The sequence below is a fragment of the Erinaceus europaeus genome, chromosome 14 (assembly GCF_950295315.1).
Source record: "Erinaceus europaeus chromosome 14, mEriEur2.1, whole genome shotgun sequence".
Classification (NCBI taxonomy): Eukaryota; Metazoa; Chordata; class Mammalia; order Eulipotyphla; family Erinaceidae; genus Erinaceus; species Erinaceus europaeus.
In genome coordinates this window covers 46,638,686-46,653,638 of record NC_080175.1, presented here as the reverse complement: position 1 = coordinate 46,653,638, position 14,953 = coordinate 46,638,686, and the positions used below count along the sequence as shown (strand labels likewise).

Here is a 14,953-nt window from a genome sequence, read left to right as displayed (position 1 = left end):
GGCGGTCAACTGCAGCGTTCCCTTCAGACAGGGAACCAGGAAGAGGGCTGTGGGAACGAAGGTGTTGAATATACAGTGGTTGGGTTCGAGAACAGAGCATAGAGGCGATTTGAATCAAGAGAGGGGAAAGTGGGTTGTCATCAATTTTCACATAAGAACGAGCAAGCCATGGGAGTAAGTTAACAGTATACACGCTGTCAGAAAAAAGGTTGAAGGATTCTGGTACAGCTTTTAGTGCAAGGAAAACAGCATAAAGTTCTTTATACTGAGGGGAATTCTCAGGAAGCTCAGTAAAGAGAGGTTTAGAAGATTGTTTGGGTAATATATAAGGGCAGCAGCTCCCCTTTTTCCGCCATCCCCTGCCAATTCATTCCCTAGCCACCTACTATGGACTGAGACTTCTATCGGACTTGCTGGCATACCCTATAGACATTTTACACACGTTTGAAGAAAAATGGATGGAGCAGGCTTAAGTGTTATTAAAGGGTGCCGTGCTCAGGTGGGAAGATGTAGGACTTTCTGTGGAGGAGGGAAGGCTTAAATGGCTGCCAACCTTGTGAGATTTATGTGTCCCCCTGTGCTCAACCCCTCTTTAGAGAGAGAGACTTACCTGGAGGGACTCATCTCATAGGTTTAAGCGCAGCCTGCTCAACCATCTCTTCACAATATCTCTACATCTTTTTCTATCTTTATATCTAGTCATAGCATAAGATGGTTCAAAGTCTGTAAAAGACTATCGTGGAGCAGAAACCTTTTGGGCATAAACCTAAATGATATAGGGACAAGTAGGAGAGCAGTAAAAGCCAGTGTGGTGTGAAGGGGAGGGTTGGTGTGTAAAGGAACGTTCCCTGCTTGGGGGGGGAAGGGGCAAGGGTACATAAGGAGGGGGAGGCGGGAGGGCATGACCCACCAAACAGAGGGGCTATTTGGCATTGTATAGTCCTTAAGGCAACAGTCTGTAAAGTCTATGAATTACTCAGGATCAGTCTATAAAAAACCAGCAGTGTGAAGGGAAATAAGCTGCTTCCAACCTTCCTATCAGCCTTGCTGCATCACCTCACCCCTCCTCCCCCTGGTGGGCTTTGCCTTCTTTAAATTAATATTTCCTCATTCCTGCATCATCATCCATACCTTCTCATTGCCTTACTCTCTTTTTCCTTATAAGGAGATATTGGTCTCCTTGGCTAGCTTGGCCACTTCCCTTGCACAGTTACCCCTTTATAAACTTGTAACTGAGACAATAAAGTGTTCCGTCCTCCACCATAGTACTCTGAGGAGGTTTGTTGTATTGCCTGCTGCCATGGTATGCTGGGAAGACCCCTCAGCAAGCTCACCGCTGCTGCTGCTGGCCCGAGGTTCCCCGCTATCTGTCTAAGCTCTGGTGGCCAACAGACAGGGCGGTGACATGGGATCTGGGCTGGTTTGTTCCCGCAAGGAACCCAACATCTGGCGCCCAAACGCGGGGCACCCTTCCCCCACTGAGAACACTCCACATAGCAGAAGAGGCCCAACAGCTACCAGGTGAGTTCCCCAAGATCTGGACTCAGAATAATGGGCTCCTGAGTCCCCAGTGGCTTCTGAGCCCTCAGTGGCCCTGGTCTGTCGAGGCGCCACAGATCCTTTATTTTCTATCCCTTTTATTTCCGAGGTAAGGGAACCATCATGTGATAGGAGACACGATAATTGACAGTCTCTGGCCAGGGCACTCCCTAGCATGATTTGAAAGTTGAGTCCCCTCTGTCCTGTCCCCAACCACCTGTACAGGTGTCGGACCCCTCCTCACCTCTCCTCTTAAATTCAGAGGTCAGGCTTTTGTCTAGGGACTGTGTTGGCCAGCCCCAAAGCACCTCTCTTTCCATCTATTATGGGAAATCTTCCCACAAGCCAACGGGACCCCCAACTTAGGTGCCTTCGTGCTCTCCTGGAAACCCGAGGTATTAAGCTCTCTAGAAAATAAGCCCTTTCTTTCTGGGATGTTGTCATCTGAGTAGTCCCCTGGCTATCCACAGATAACATCTACGAGTCAGACACCTGGGTCTGGGTAGCTTACTTACCTCACAAGGAGGGAACAGAGGGAATTCTTGAACTCCCTTTATATTTAATGGCCATTGCTGCAGGTCTCTGCCAATGCGCCAACCCTGCTGAATAAAAGCCCCCTGCCCCAGACACCAAGCCCTCCCCCACTAGTGGAAAGGTTGAATCAGACTCTGACAAAGAGGATCATGACCCACCATCCATAGAGGCAGCGATCCACGAACTTAAAGATCAGATCGCTTGTCTTGCTGAGGCCTACAAGGCACCTCAGACCCTATGGACCCCCCTCCATCCGAATCAAAATATCCTCCCCTGCCACCTTATGCTGAGCCTTCCATCCCCTCTTGTGATCCCCCATCTTTGCCGGCCACTCCATCTGACACGAAACGCCTGTGCTGCCGCAGAGATCAGAACGTTCGTGGTGATCCCGTTCTGACTATGCCTGTGAATGTGACTCCTAATTGCCAGAGACCCCTCTCCTTGTACCCTTACAGACCCAGGGGTCTTAGGGAATGCTGACAGGCTGTAAAGGAAGATGGTTCAGGGCCTAGTCCAAAATCTAAACACCCATGCTTCAGGGCCTAGTCCAAAATCTAAACACCCTTCAAGACTGGCAAGATATGGCCTGAGCCATCCTTCCGGGGCCCCTGTTTACAATGGGAAGCTTTCTTTCGAGACAAATGTCTCCAGCAGGCCCAAAGAAATGGATAAACTTGGCCCCGTTGGGATTTTGAGGCCTTTTCAGGACAGGATTATGGAAGCAGGCTGGGGCTGGATTGCCTCCTGGTTATTTTGACCAAGTCCAACTTTGTGCCCTCCAAGCCTGGGATGACCTTAGCCTTTCTCAGGGTGTGGCTTCCTCCTCTCTAGCCTCCCTTAGGCATTAGCCTGATAAGTCTTTGACAAAATTCATTACTAGGGAGTTGGGCTATAGCGCAGCAGGTTAAGCACAGGTGGTGCTAAGTGCAAGGACCAGCATAAGGACCCCAGTTCAAGCCCCCAGCTTCCCACCTGCAGGGGAGTCACTTCACAGGCGGAGAAGCAGGTCTGCAGGTGTCTATCTTTCTCTCTCCGTCTTCCCTTCCTCTCTTCATTTCTCTCTGTCCTATCCAACAACAACAACATCAATAATAACTACAACAATAAAACAGCAAGGGCAACAAAAGGAAATAAAGAAAAAAAGAAAAAAGAAAAAAAATCCAAAATTCATTGGTCCACACTTGAGTGTAAAATTCCTGTCCTAGATGCACGGACCTCCTTCTGCACTCCTTAGTATGGGAAGGGATGTTACTGGACTGCCGTCAAGCTTGCCACGGTCTTAAGGATGAGCACAGAGACCACTGGATTGTGGCTACACAGGACATAGGCTCCTGCTCCCACCAGGTTACCACCATGGCCCAAGCCTTTGCAGCAGCATTTGGGGAACAGAACGAAAAAGAATGAAAAAGAGGGTTGTTTCTAGTGTGGGAGCTCAGACCACTGGCAGAAGAATTGACCTAATCCCAGCCTAAAGCCCCACCCTCGCTATGTCCAAGATGTCAGAAGGGCATCTGGAAAAGGGACTGCCATGCCAAATACCATAAAAACAACACACTTCTGCTGCCTTCAAACTAGTTAAGGGCCAGCCCTCAGCCCCACCGCCAAGAGGGCCAGAATCTAATGCCAAGACTTACTGGGTAACCGCCATAGAAGAGGGTTACCATCCCACCATCAGAATCAAAATAGGAGATAGATCCTTCAAGTGCCTAGTAGAGACCGGCAGAGATAAAACCATCCTAAGATGGCAAGAGGTGCCCGCCTCCCCCCCACCCAGGGAACTGGCCCCAGGACCACATCTAATGGGAGTAGGCAGGGCCCCCAAGATTTCATCATCTGGAATGCCCTCACCTGGGAGGACCCAGATGGTACTACAGGAGACATTCACCCCTTGGTGGCTAAGGTAGCCACTAATCTCTTGGGCAAAGACATCCTTGAGGCCCTCGATGTCATTTTGATGACAGGTGAGGACCTCCTTAACTGAAGTCCACCTCACCCCTCTCCATCCAGTCATCACCCCCAATCCTTTCAGCCACTGCTAACTTTAAAACTCCCTGCCTCGACTGGATCTCCAGTGACCCAGTCTGAGTCAAGCAGTGGCCTCTACCTAGGGAGAAATTGTCCAATCTTAAAGAGCTAATCCAAGAGCAAGTTGCTCTGGGGCACATATGCTATTCTCGTGGCCCTTGGAATACCCCAGTATTTACCATCCAGAAAAAAATCCAGAAACTGGCAGTTACTTCAAGACCTCCACACGGTCAATAAGATGATGTGCAACTGGGGCTCCCCCCAGAGAGGCTTACCTCTCGCTTCAGCCATTCTGACTGTGGTTCCTATCATTGCTATGGACATTCCGGATTGTTTCTTCTCCATACCCCTACACCCCCGCGACTGCAAATGCTTTGCTTTCTCTGTCCCAATGTTCAGTAACTATGGGCCGGCAGACCAGTTTGAGTGGGTGGTCCTGCCCCAGGGCATGGCTAATAGCCCTACCATTTTCCAAGAGGCAGTGAAAGCTGCCCTACTCCCGCATATAAAGAAGGGACTTTACATTTACCACTTTATGGACAATGTTCTTGTACGGGAGGAACTTCATACCAATCCCATCTTCCTCCATGACAGATGTATCCCTGCCCTCACAGCTGCAGGTTGCTCCAGATAAGGTTCAGCTTATCCCACCCATCCAATTCTTGGGTACAGAGATCACTCTGACTAATGTACATCCCCTGAAACCTCTTCTTTCCTTTCCCCCCATTCTCTCACTGTCTTCCCTACAAAGTTTCTTAGGTAACCTTAACTGGCTGCCCCCCTGGCTATCACTGCCCAAAAGCACTCTCCAACCCCTCTTTAATCTTCTCAAAGGTGATAAGAATTCTGTCTCCCACAGGCATCTGACACTCAGTGGCTCTGAAGCCCTCAGTCAGGCTAACCAGGCCCTGTGAGATATGAAGCTGGCCAGATATGATCCCTCTCTGCCTCTCCAGCTGCTGATCTTCAACACCGCTCCCTCCCCCCACCATGGTTGGCATGCTATACCAAAGGCTCCATATGGACCCTTAGAGTGGCTACATACCCCCATGGGCTGCACTCCCCACCTTTTTAAAAAAATATTTATTTATTTTTTCCCTTTTGTTGCCCTTGTTGTTTTATTGTAGTTATTATTGTTGTTGTTATTGATGTTGTCGTTGTTATATAGGACAGAGAGAAATGGAGAGAGGAGGGGAAGACAGAGAGGGGGGTGAAAGACAGACACCTGCAGACCTGCTTCACTGCCTGTGCAGCGACTCCCCTGCAGATGGGGAGCCAGGGGCTCAAACCAGGATCCTGAACCAGGATCTTTACACTGGTCATTGAGCTTGGCACACATGTGCTTAACCAGCTGTGCTATGACCCGACTCCCTCTCCCCACCTTTTAACAGAACTAGATGCTCTTGCCTCTATGATTCATTCGGGAAGAGAATGAGCAATTCAAGTATTGGGAAAAGAGCCTGACATCATCACCATTCCCTTCTCCCTCTCCGACATGCAATGGTTAATAGGTAACCACACCCACATTGCCATCAGCCTGAAGGGATTTCCAGGACAATTAGACAACCACTACCCTCAAGACAGATGGGCTTTGGCCCTTTCCCAGCTGGTTGGGCCTCCAAATCTTCCAGGACTCCCCTATCCCTAACGCCACCAACATCTTCACAGACAGTGGTGCTTGGGGTGCTGCCACGGTCATTTATTATGACCGTGACCCCCCGCCTTATTCTCTTTGAGGAACTCCCTGACAATTCTCCTCAATTTAAAGAATTATATGCCATCTATCTTGCTCTTCACCACATCAAAGGCCCTTTCAGTCTTTTCTCTGATAGCCTATATGTCACTAACCTTCTCCCCTGGCTGTTCCACTCCTTTGTTAAACTAGACGACAACCCTCTCTCCCCCCTCTTGATACAAGTAGCTTCCACTATGAACACTCAAGAATCACCAATTTATATCCAGCCTATCTGTTCCCATAGGCCCCTCCCTGGTCTCCTTTCTGAGGGAAATGCTTTCGCCAACAGAGTCGCCTCTACTGTGGCAATGACTGTGTCCACAGAGGCTGCTGAACATTTCCATGAGCTAACCCATACCAACATTAAAGGATTACAAGCACGTTTCCCAGGCATTCCTATAGCCCAGCTTAAACGCATTATTAAAACCTGCTCCTCCTGAACCTCCCTTATCAGAACACCCAGGATCCAAACCCCCTGGGGTCAACCTCTATGGCCTTAAGGCCAATGCTCTGTGGCAGATTGACGTCACCCACATCCCACAGTTTGGCAGACAAAAGTATGTCATTGTAACAATAGATACATACTCCAGGTTCATCTGGGCTACAGCCCAAAGTGGTGAAAATGCCAAGAAACTTGTGTCCCATATGTTATCTTGTTTTGCCATTATGGGCCTCCCCTTAAAGGTCAAAACTGATAATGGAGGAGTCAGGCGGTAGCACAGTGGGCTAAATGCACATGGTGCGAAGCACAAGGACCAGCATAAGGATCCAGTTCGAGCCCCTGGCTCCCCACCTGCAGGGGATTCACTTCACAGGCGGTGAAGCAGGTCTGCAGGTGTCTTTCTCTCCTCATCTCTGTCTCCCCATCCTCTCTCCATTTATCTCTGTCCTATCCAACAACAATAACTACAACAATAAAACAACAAGGGCAACAGAAGGGAGTAAATAAATAAATATTTTTTTAAAACTGATAACGGTCCTGCATTTACTAGCTAACAATTCAAAGCCTTTTGCTCACTTTGGGGTATTACTCATACCACAGGTATTCCTTACAATCCACAAGGCCAAGGTATTATCAAGAGAGCTCACCAAAATGCTAAAATATCAGTTAATAAAAGAAAAAGGGGAATACACCTCACAAATGTTCAGCTGGCTATAGCTCTCGCTACACTTAATCTCTTTAATATTTATAAAAATTCTGAAAAATCACCTATAGTTAACCACTGGCAAGCTCCCCACTTCCTCGCTGCTATACAGATCAGATGGAAGGACCCCTTAGATGGCCTTTGGAAGGGACCAGACACCCTTCTAACCATGGGAAGGGGATTTCCATGTGTTTTTCCACAGGACTCTCCGAAACCCATCTGGGTCCCTGCTCACCGTGTCTGGCATTGCCCGCAGGATGGCACAACTCTCCTTGATGAAGAGCAGGAGACCAGAAGACCTGCCATAGGACAATGCCCCCCAGGATTCATAATGCAACATGGCACGACCTGAAGGGCCTACTCTGCAGAGCCCAGGGACAAGACCCCCCTATGGGCCCCCTTTCACCCCTTGCTCTTTCTGTATATCTTGTCTTGCTATCCACCCTTCCCACCTCTGCTGCACCTGCTACTCTCTGGCAGACTCTCTGGCAGGTGCGGGAGACATACAATGGGGTTACAAGATTATAGGAACTGGGACTTGCTCCTTCCAAGGGTGCCAGTCAGCCATCATCATCCCAGTCACCCCTGCCTCCACGACACCTTGCTCCCACTGTGCCCAAGGAGTACGCAGGGGAATTCCAACCTTCCTATCAGCCTCGCTGCATCACCTCACCCCTCCTCCCCATGGTGGGCTTCGCCTTCTTTAAATTTCTATTTCCCCATTCCAGCATCACCATCCATACCTCCTCATTGCCTTACTCTCTTTTCCCTTATAAGGAGATATTGGTCTCATTGGCCAGCTTGGCCACTTCCTCTGCACCGCTACCCCTTTATAAACTTGTAACTGAGACAATAAAGTGTTCCGTCCTCCGCCACAGTACTCTGAGGAGGTTTGTTGTATTGTCCGCTGCCATGGTATGTTGGGAAGACCCTTCAGCAAGCTCACCCCTGCTGCTGCTGGCCCGAGGTTCCCCGCTATCTGTCTAAGCCCTGGTGGCTAACAGACCGGGTGGTGACATGGGAGCTGGGCTGGCTCATTCCTGTAAGGAACCAGACAGTTAAATACACAATCTATAGTACACAATGACCCAAGTTCAAAACCCTGATCCCCACCTGTAGGAGAGTTTCATAAGTGGTAAAGTAGAGCTGCAGGTGTCTCTGTCTCTTCCCTCTTTATCTCCTCCTCCCTTCTCAATTTTTCTCTATGTATACAATAATAAATAAAATTAAAAGAACAAGAAAAATATTTTTAAAAAAGAATTTTGGTCCATATTCCCAGAGGGGGACAAATGTTAGGGGAAGATGAACAGAAGGCTCAGAATTCCAATTCTAACAGGACTGGGGGGGGAGGAAGGACACTCAGAAGTAGTAGGTGTGACTTAGAAAGGAGGAGAAGGCAGGATCATAGAAAAAAATGGGTAAAAATACATAAATAGAGGCGGTGGCACAGTGGGTTAAGTGCACGTGGCGCAAAGCGCAAGGACCAGTGTAAGGATCCCGATTCGAGCCCCCGGCTCCCCACCTGCAGGGGAGTCGCTTCACAGATGGTGAAGCAGGTCTGCAGGTGTCTGTCTTTCTCTCCCCCTCTCTGTCTTCCCCTCCTCTCTCCATTTCTCTCTGTCCTATCCAATAACGAACAACACCAAAAATGGCAATAATAATAACCACAACGAGGCTACAACAACAAGGGCAACAAAAGGGGGAAAAAATGGCCTCCAGGAGCAGTGGATTCATGGTGCAGGCACCGAGCCCAGCAATAACCCTGGAGGAAAAGAAAAAAAAAACATAAATAGGGAGTCAGGCAGTAGCGCAGTGGGTTAAGCGCACGTGACAGTGAAGCACAAGGACTGGCATAAGGATCCGGGTTTGCGCTCCTGGCTCCCCATCTGCAGAGGAGTTGTTTCACAGGCGGTGAAGTAGGTCTGCAGGTGTCTATCTTCTTCTCCTCCTCTGTCTTCCCCTCTTCTCTCCATCTCTCTCTGTCCTATCTAATAATGATGACATCAATAACAACAATTATTAATTACTACAGCAATGAAAAAAAAGGGCAACAAAAGGGAAAATAAATATTTTTTAAAAATTTAAATACATAAATATAGATAATTATAGAAATAGTCTACCCATACCTGTGACCTTTGGAGAACTAATGCAGTTTCCAAATGAAGGAAACAGAGAGGGTCACAGAACTCTGGTGGTGAGAAAGATGTGGAATTATACCCCTGTTATCTTATAATTTTATAAATCAATATTAAATCACTAATAAAAATCTTAAAAATAACATAAAAAAATAAGAAGAAGAAAGAAAGAAAGAAAGAAAGAAAGAAAGAAAGAAAGAAAGAAAAAGTGGGGCCTGGAGCAGTGAAGTCAGGCATATGTAAGGCCACCCAGTTCAGAATGAAGAAAAAGAGATGGGAGGAAGGAGAGACATGCCCTCTGCTCTGGGCAGAGACAGATCTCATCTGTCCATCTCTCTGCTTACAGTTGCTTGGCAGTGAACACAGGCCTGAGTCTCCTCTTCCAAGTCTCTCCTCTATCCCTGATTCTTCTGTGGAGAGTACCCAATATCTACTTAACAAGGACATTCATTTTTTTTCTTAATTTAGGGACACATATTATTATTACCTTAAGTTCTACTTATTCGTTTTTTTAATTAACTTCCTTTATTTATTTATTGGGTAGAGACAGCCAGAAATTGAGAGGAAGGGGGAAATAGGGAGAAAGAGAGACACCTACAGACCTGCTTCAACACTTGCTAAGCTTTCTCCCTGCATGTGAGGACTGGGGATTGAACCCAGGTCCTTATACACTGTATTGTGTGCAGGTAACCAGGTGCACCACCACTTGGCCCCAGTTCTACTTATTTTATAATCAGAGAGAGAGACACACAGAGAGAACTGTGTAGGCACTGAGCCTCAGCAAGTCTCTACCCTCTGGGCCTGGGTCAGCAAGTGGGGGGAGGTAGTAGGGTGGGGTCTATGTGCCGCCCTGCCCCCCCCCCCCCCCAGAGACCTGCCTCCAGCACTTGCCTGGACTCCCAGGGAGACCACAGCGGTGCTGGGGAAGGGGGAGGGCTGTTAGGAACAACGGACACACGGGGAAGGGAGCTCCACCATCCAGAGAGCCAGGCCCAGGCACTACCCACCCTGTGGCCAGCCTGCATGTAGGCACCAGCCAGGCCAGGCCACACTTAGAGGGGCTCGGAGAGGGTGGGGGCAGGGCAGGGGTGGGGGACGGAGGGCCGGCAGAGGCACTGAGCTGCTGGGGAGAAGCCCGCCACCTGCTGGGCACGCAGGGTCCCTCAGGCCGACGCCACCCCCTGCATTGAGCAACTCTGAGGGAAAGGGAGAGGGGGGTACACGGGGATGAGGTGAGTACAGAGTAGGGGTGAGGCCCTTCAGCCCCCCTAGCCCCGAGTCCACACAGGGCCGCCCCTCATTCCCGGACTGCGAGCACTGGGGGCGCAATGCGGCCTTTCTGCCACGCTGCCCCCCCCACTCGCGTCCTTAGGCCCCCTCCGCTGTCCACGCTTCCCGGGAGGGGCCGCGACCCTGGAATCAGCGGCCATGCGTGGCGAGGGTGTCACTCGACTGCCGAGGGCCGGGCTGGCCCAGAGTCCAGAGCTACCAAAAACACTCCTCCCGGTGTTTAAATATTTACAGACGCTCAGCTCGGCCCTGATCCTGGCTGCTGGGAGAGGCCCTGTGTTGCCTGTCCCTAGGCAGAGGCCCCATGGGGGTAGGGTTGGCTCTGCTCCTCTTTCAGGGACACTTTCGTTTTGCACACACACACAGGGCAAGCCACACCGCGTCGTCTCCATTCCCAACACCTAATCCCTTCACCCAGGCAGCATCCCTCCAAAGCCCTCTTCTGGCTTCAAATCCCTGGAGAAATGCCCCCTTTATAGAGGGTCTGCACAGAGAACATCCAACCAAACAGGAGGCCCAGGCGGTGGCTTAGTGGCTAGAGCACTGGACTTTCAAGCGTGAGGTTCCCAAATTTAAGGCCTAGCTCTGGTTCTTTTCTTTCTCTCTCTCATTAATATATATATATATATATATATATATATATATATATATATATATGTATATCCTGTTCTTATTCACAATAGCCAAAGTGTGGAAGCAGCCTAGGTGTCCATCATTAAATGACTGGCTAAATAAATTATGTGATATATATTCCATGGAATACTACTCTGAAATCAAAAAAGATTATATAGGGGCCAGGTGGTGGCACACTTAGTTAAGCATACACAATACAAAAAAGATTATATTGCATCCTTTGGGGTAAAATGGATAGAACTGGAGGAGATTGTGCCTAGAGAAATTAGTAAAGAGATGAAAGGCAACTACCGGGAGTCAGGTGATAGCGCAGTGGGTTAAGCGCAAGTGGCACAAAGCACAAGGTCTGGCATAAGGATTCCGGTTCAAGCCCCCGGCTCCCCACCTGCAGAGGGAGTCGCTTCACAGGCGGTGAAGCAGGTCTGCAGGTGTCTATCTTTCTCTCACCCTCTCTGTCTTCCCCTCCTCTCTCCATTTCTCTCTGTCCTATCCAACAACAATGACATCAATAATAACCACAACAATAAAACAACAAGGACAACAAAAGGGAATAAATAAAATTAATATAAAATTTTTTTAAAAAAAAGAAAGACAACTACCACATGGTTTCACTCATATGTGGAATCTAGAGAACTGATACACATGAACTTACCAAAAAATTTAAAAAATCCAAACAAAACCAAACCAAGCAAGCTGTTTATAAGACTTATGAGAACTATGGTGGTTATCTCTGGGAGGGTGAGGATACAGAACTCTGGTGTCATATGGTGTGGTGTAATCTTAAAATCTTTTAACATACTACTAATGACAAAAATTGGCCTGCACACAGCTAGTCTCTTCGTGGTCTCAGTATGACCCCTCCCCCTAGACTCCCACAAGGAGGTAAGGGGGTATAGTGACAGCCATGGATCTTGCCCGAGAGCACTAGGTACCACCTGGTCTACAGCAGTGGTGACAGGTCCCCATCCCGTTGCTGTCACTGTCCTCATTGCTGGAGAAGATCCATCTGAGCTGGGATATCATCTTCAGGGACCCTCTGTATCACTGCCTGTGGTGGAGAAGGGTTGGAGATTCATCCTAGTCCAGGAAGGTGGGTAGGCAGCCAGGAGCACCTTGTCCACTGCAGGGGTGGAGTGGGAACCCCATGTACAGACAATAAGGACAGCAGGCCAGGACACCTCTGCAGGTGCAGGTAAGGGGGACACCAGCACATGCAGCTCACTTGAAGGGAGGGTTTCGTCAGGTGTTGGGTGGCATTGCAACAGCCAGCCATAGGCCCCCCGGGGGGCAGACAGATGCTGGGGTGTCACCGGAGGCGGGACCACATCACAGCCTGTGACCTCACCCTCAGGCCTTCTGTGGCTGTCACAGACCTGATGCAAGAGCAAAGGAGCCCCAGAGTCCCCAAGCCCCCTCAACAGACGGCTCCCCCAGAGTGCAACACACCATCCAGGATTGCATCACAAATCCCAGGGGCCACATGCTGTGCCAGCCAAGTCTCACCTCCTGCCCCCAAGGGGTGCCTCTCTGCTGACTGAGCTGTCTGTAGGCTCAGGGGAGCTGATGTTGCCTGTGTCCCCTGTTATGACAGATGGAACACAAAGGGTCCAGCTTTCTAAAAGCTGTCCACAGGGGGGTTGGGGGGAAACAACAGAATGATTTTAAGGTGACTGATCAAGAACCACTCCATCCAGTGACTCCCCAAAACTTGCTTCCCTGGCTGGTAAACCTGGAACCTCTGTTCAGAGCAAGGACTTAAGGTCATAGGATCCTCCCGGTGGGGAGAAGACTCCCCCCACCCTAGAAGACATGCAGGGGCAAAGGAATGGGGGTGTCCAGCAAGCCAGGCCAGCCAGAAAACATGAGCAATGGGGACGGGGTAGACAGAGACCCCAGGCTGCCTGCACACTGGTCCCAGCCACTTGTGGCATTAAACACTCTAAGTGTGGCAGGTTAAGGCTGAGAGGGGATCTAAGGGTGACGTGTTCAGGGGCTCTCCAAGACGCAGAACAGAGACATGTGGGAGACAGCTCTCTTCCTTATAGAGACAAAGAGAAACAGAGGGAGAAAGGGAAATACCTGCTGCAGCTCTGCTCCACTACTCGTGAAGCTTCCCCCATGCAGGTGGGGACTGGGGGCTTGAATCAGTCCTTGTACATGGGTACACCACTGCCTGGATCCCTCTTTTGTTACTTCTAAAATATGGACATGAAGGTGTCAGGCAATAGCGCAGCGGGTTAAGCGCACGTGGCGTGACGTGCAAGGACTGGCGTAAGGATCCCAGTTCGAGGCCCGGGCTGCCTACCTGCAGGGGAGTCGCTTCACAGGCGGTGAAGCAGGTCTGCAGGTATCTATCTTTCTCTTCCCTTCTCTGTCTTCCCCTGCTCTCTCCATTTCTCTCTGTCCTATCCAACAATGACGATAACAACAATAATAATAAATACAGCAACAATAAAAAAAAGGGCAGCGAAAGGGAAAATAAATTATATATAGACATTAGACCCACACAAACACACCCACCTGCTAGGCCAGCATGCAAAAGCCCAACTTCTTAACAAATGATGCTGGACCACAAGAGCCTGCACAGCTGGACATTGACAACTGCTTTGTGAAAGATTCTGACAGAAGGATCAAGATAGGCTGGATGGGTGGGAGAGGGAACATAATGATTCTCATGCCTGAGGATCCAAGGTGTCAGGTTCAGTCCCCAGTACCACTATAAGTTAGAGCTCAGCAGTGCTCTGGTGTGTCTCTGTCTGTCATTAAATACAATAAGTACCCACTAGGGAAAGATAGAAACAGCTGGAGTTTTGGATCGACCTGCCAATGACCATGTCCAGTGGAGAAGTAATTACAAAAGCCAGAACTCCCATCTTCTGCACCTCATAAAGTTTTGGTCCATATTCCCAGAGGGGGAGAAAGTTAGGCGAAGATGACTAGAGGGTTTTGAACTCCAATTCCATCAGAAGCTGGAGAGAAAAGAGGATAAAAGGAAAGACATTCAGAGGTAATAATAGGTGTAGCTATGATTTAAAATGGAAGAGAAGGCAAAACTACAGAAAAAAGGGAAAAGGGGCCGGGCAGTAGTACACCAGCTAAATGCACATAGTACTAAGCACAAGGATCCTGTTTGAGCACCTGGCTCCCCACCTACAAGGGGGGACACTTCACAAGTGGTGAAACAAGTCTGCAAGTCTCAGTCTCTCTCTCTCTTCCCCCCGCCCCGCCCTCTTTCCATCCAGGGTTATTGCTGGAGCTTGATGCCTGAACTATGAATCCACTGCTCCTGGAGGCTATTTTTTCCCTTTTGCTGCCCTTGTTTATTGTTGTGGTTGTGATTGTTGTTATTGGATAGGACAGAGAGAAATCTAGAAAGGAGGAGAAGACAGGGGAGGGGGAAGGATAGACACCTGCAGACCTGCTTCACTACTTGTGAAGCGACTCCCCTGCAGGTGGGAGCCAGGGGGCTGGAACTGGGATCCTTACGCTGGTCTTTGAGCTTTGCACCATGTGCACTTAACCCTCTGTGCTACCGCCCAGCCCCCTCTTTCTGTCTCTCTATCTCTCCCTCCTCTCTCAATTTCTCTCTGTTCCATCCAATAAAATGGAAAAAAATTGCCTCCAGGAGCAGTGGATTTGTAGTGCAGGCACCAAGCCCCATTGATTGATAATCCTGAAGGCAAAAGGAAAAAGCAAAAAGGGAAATAAAATAAATAGATAGACTGATAATTATAGAAATAATAATCAATTCCTATCTATGACACAGAGCTCTGATGGTGGGATGGTGTGTAATTATACCCCTATTATTTTGTAATTAAGTAGGTCACTAGTAAAAATAAAATAATCAAAGTAAATAAATTAATTAATTTTTTAAAAGATAGCCAGGAGTTGGGAAAGATGCCTGCAAATCATATATC

General features: G+C 48.9%; 1 protein-coding gene across 5 annotated transcripts in view; it reads right to left on the bottom strand.

Annotated features, from left to right (window-relative positions):
• TBC1D16 (TBC1 domain family member 16) overlaps nt 1-14,953 on the bottom strand; it is a 107,502-nt gene that overhangs the window by 57,864 nt on the left and 34,685 nt on the right. Inside the window, exon 1 of one of the 5 annotated variants that reach the window (XM_060171858.1) lies at nt 13,919-13,953. The exons of the other annotated variants lie outside the window; for them this stretch is intronic. Within the exon in view, the coding sequence (XP_060027841.1) occupies nt 13,919-13,938 (20 nt within the window). The 5' untranslated portion in view covers nt 13,939-13,953. Of the gene's footprint in view, nt 1-13,918; nt 13,954-14,953 lie in introns of those variants that run through there. 5 annotated transcript variants of the gene reach the window in all.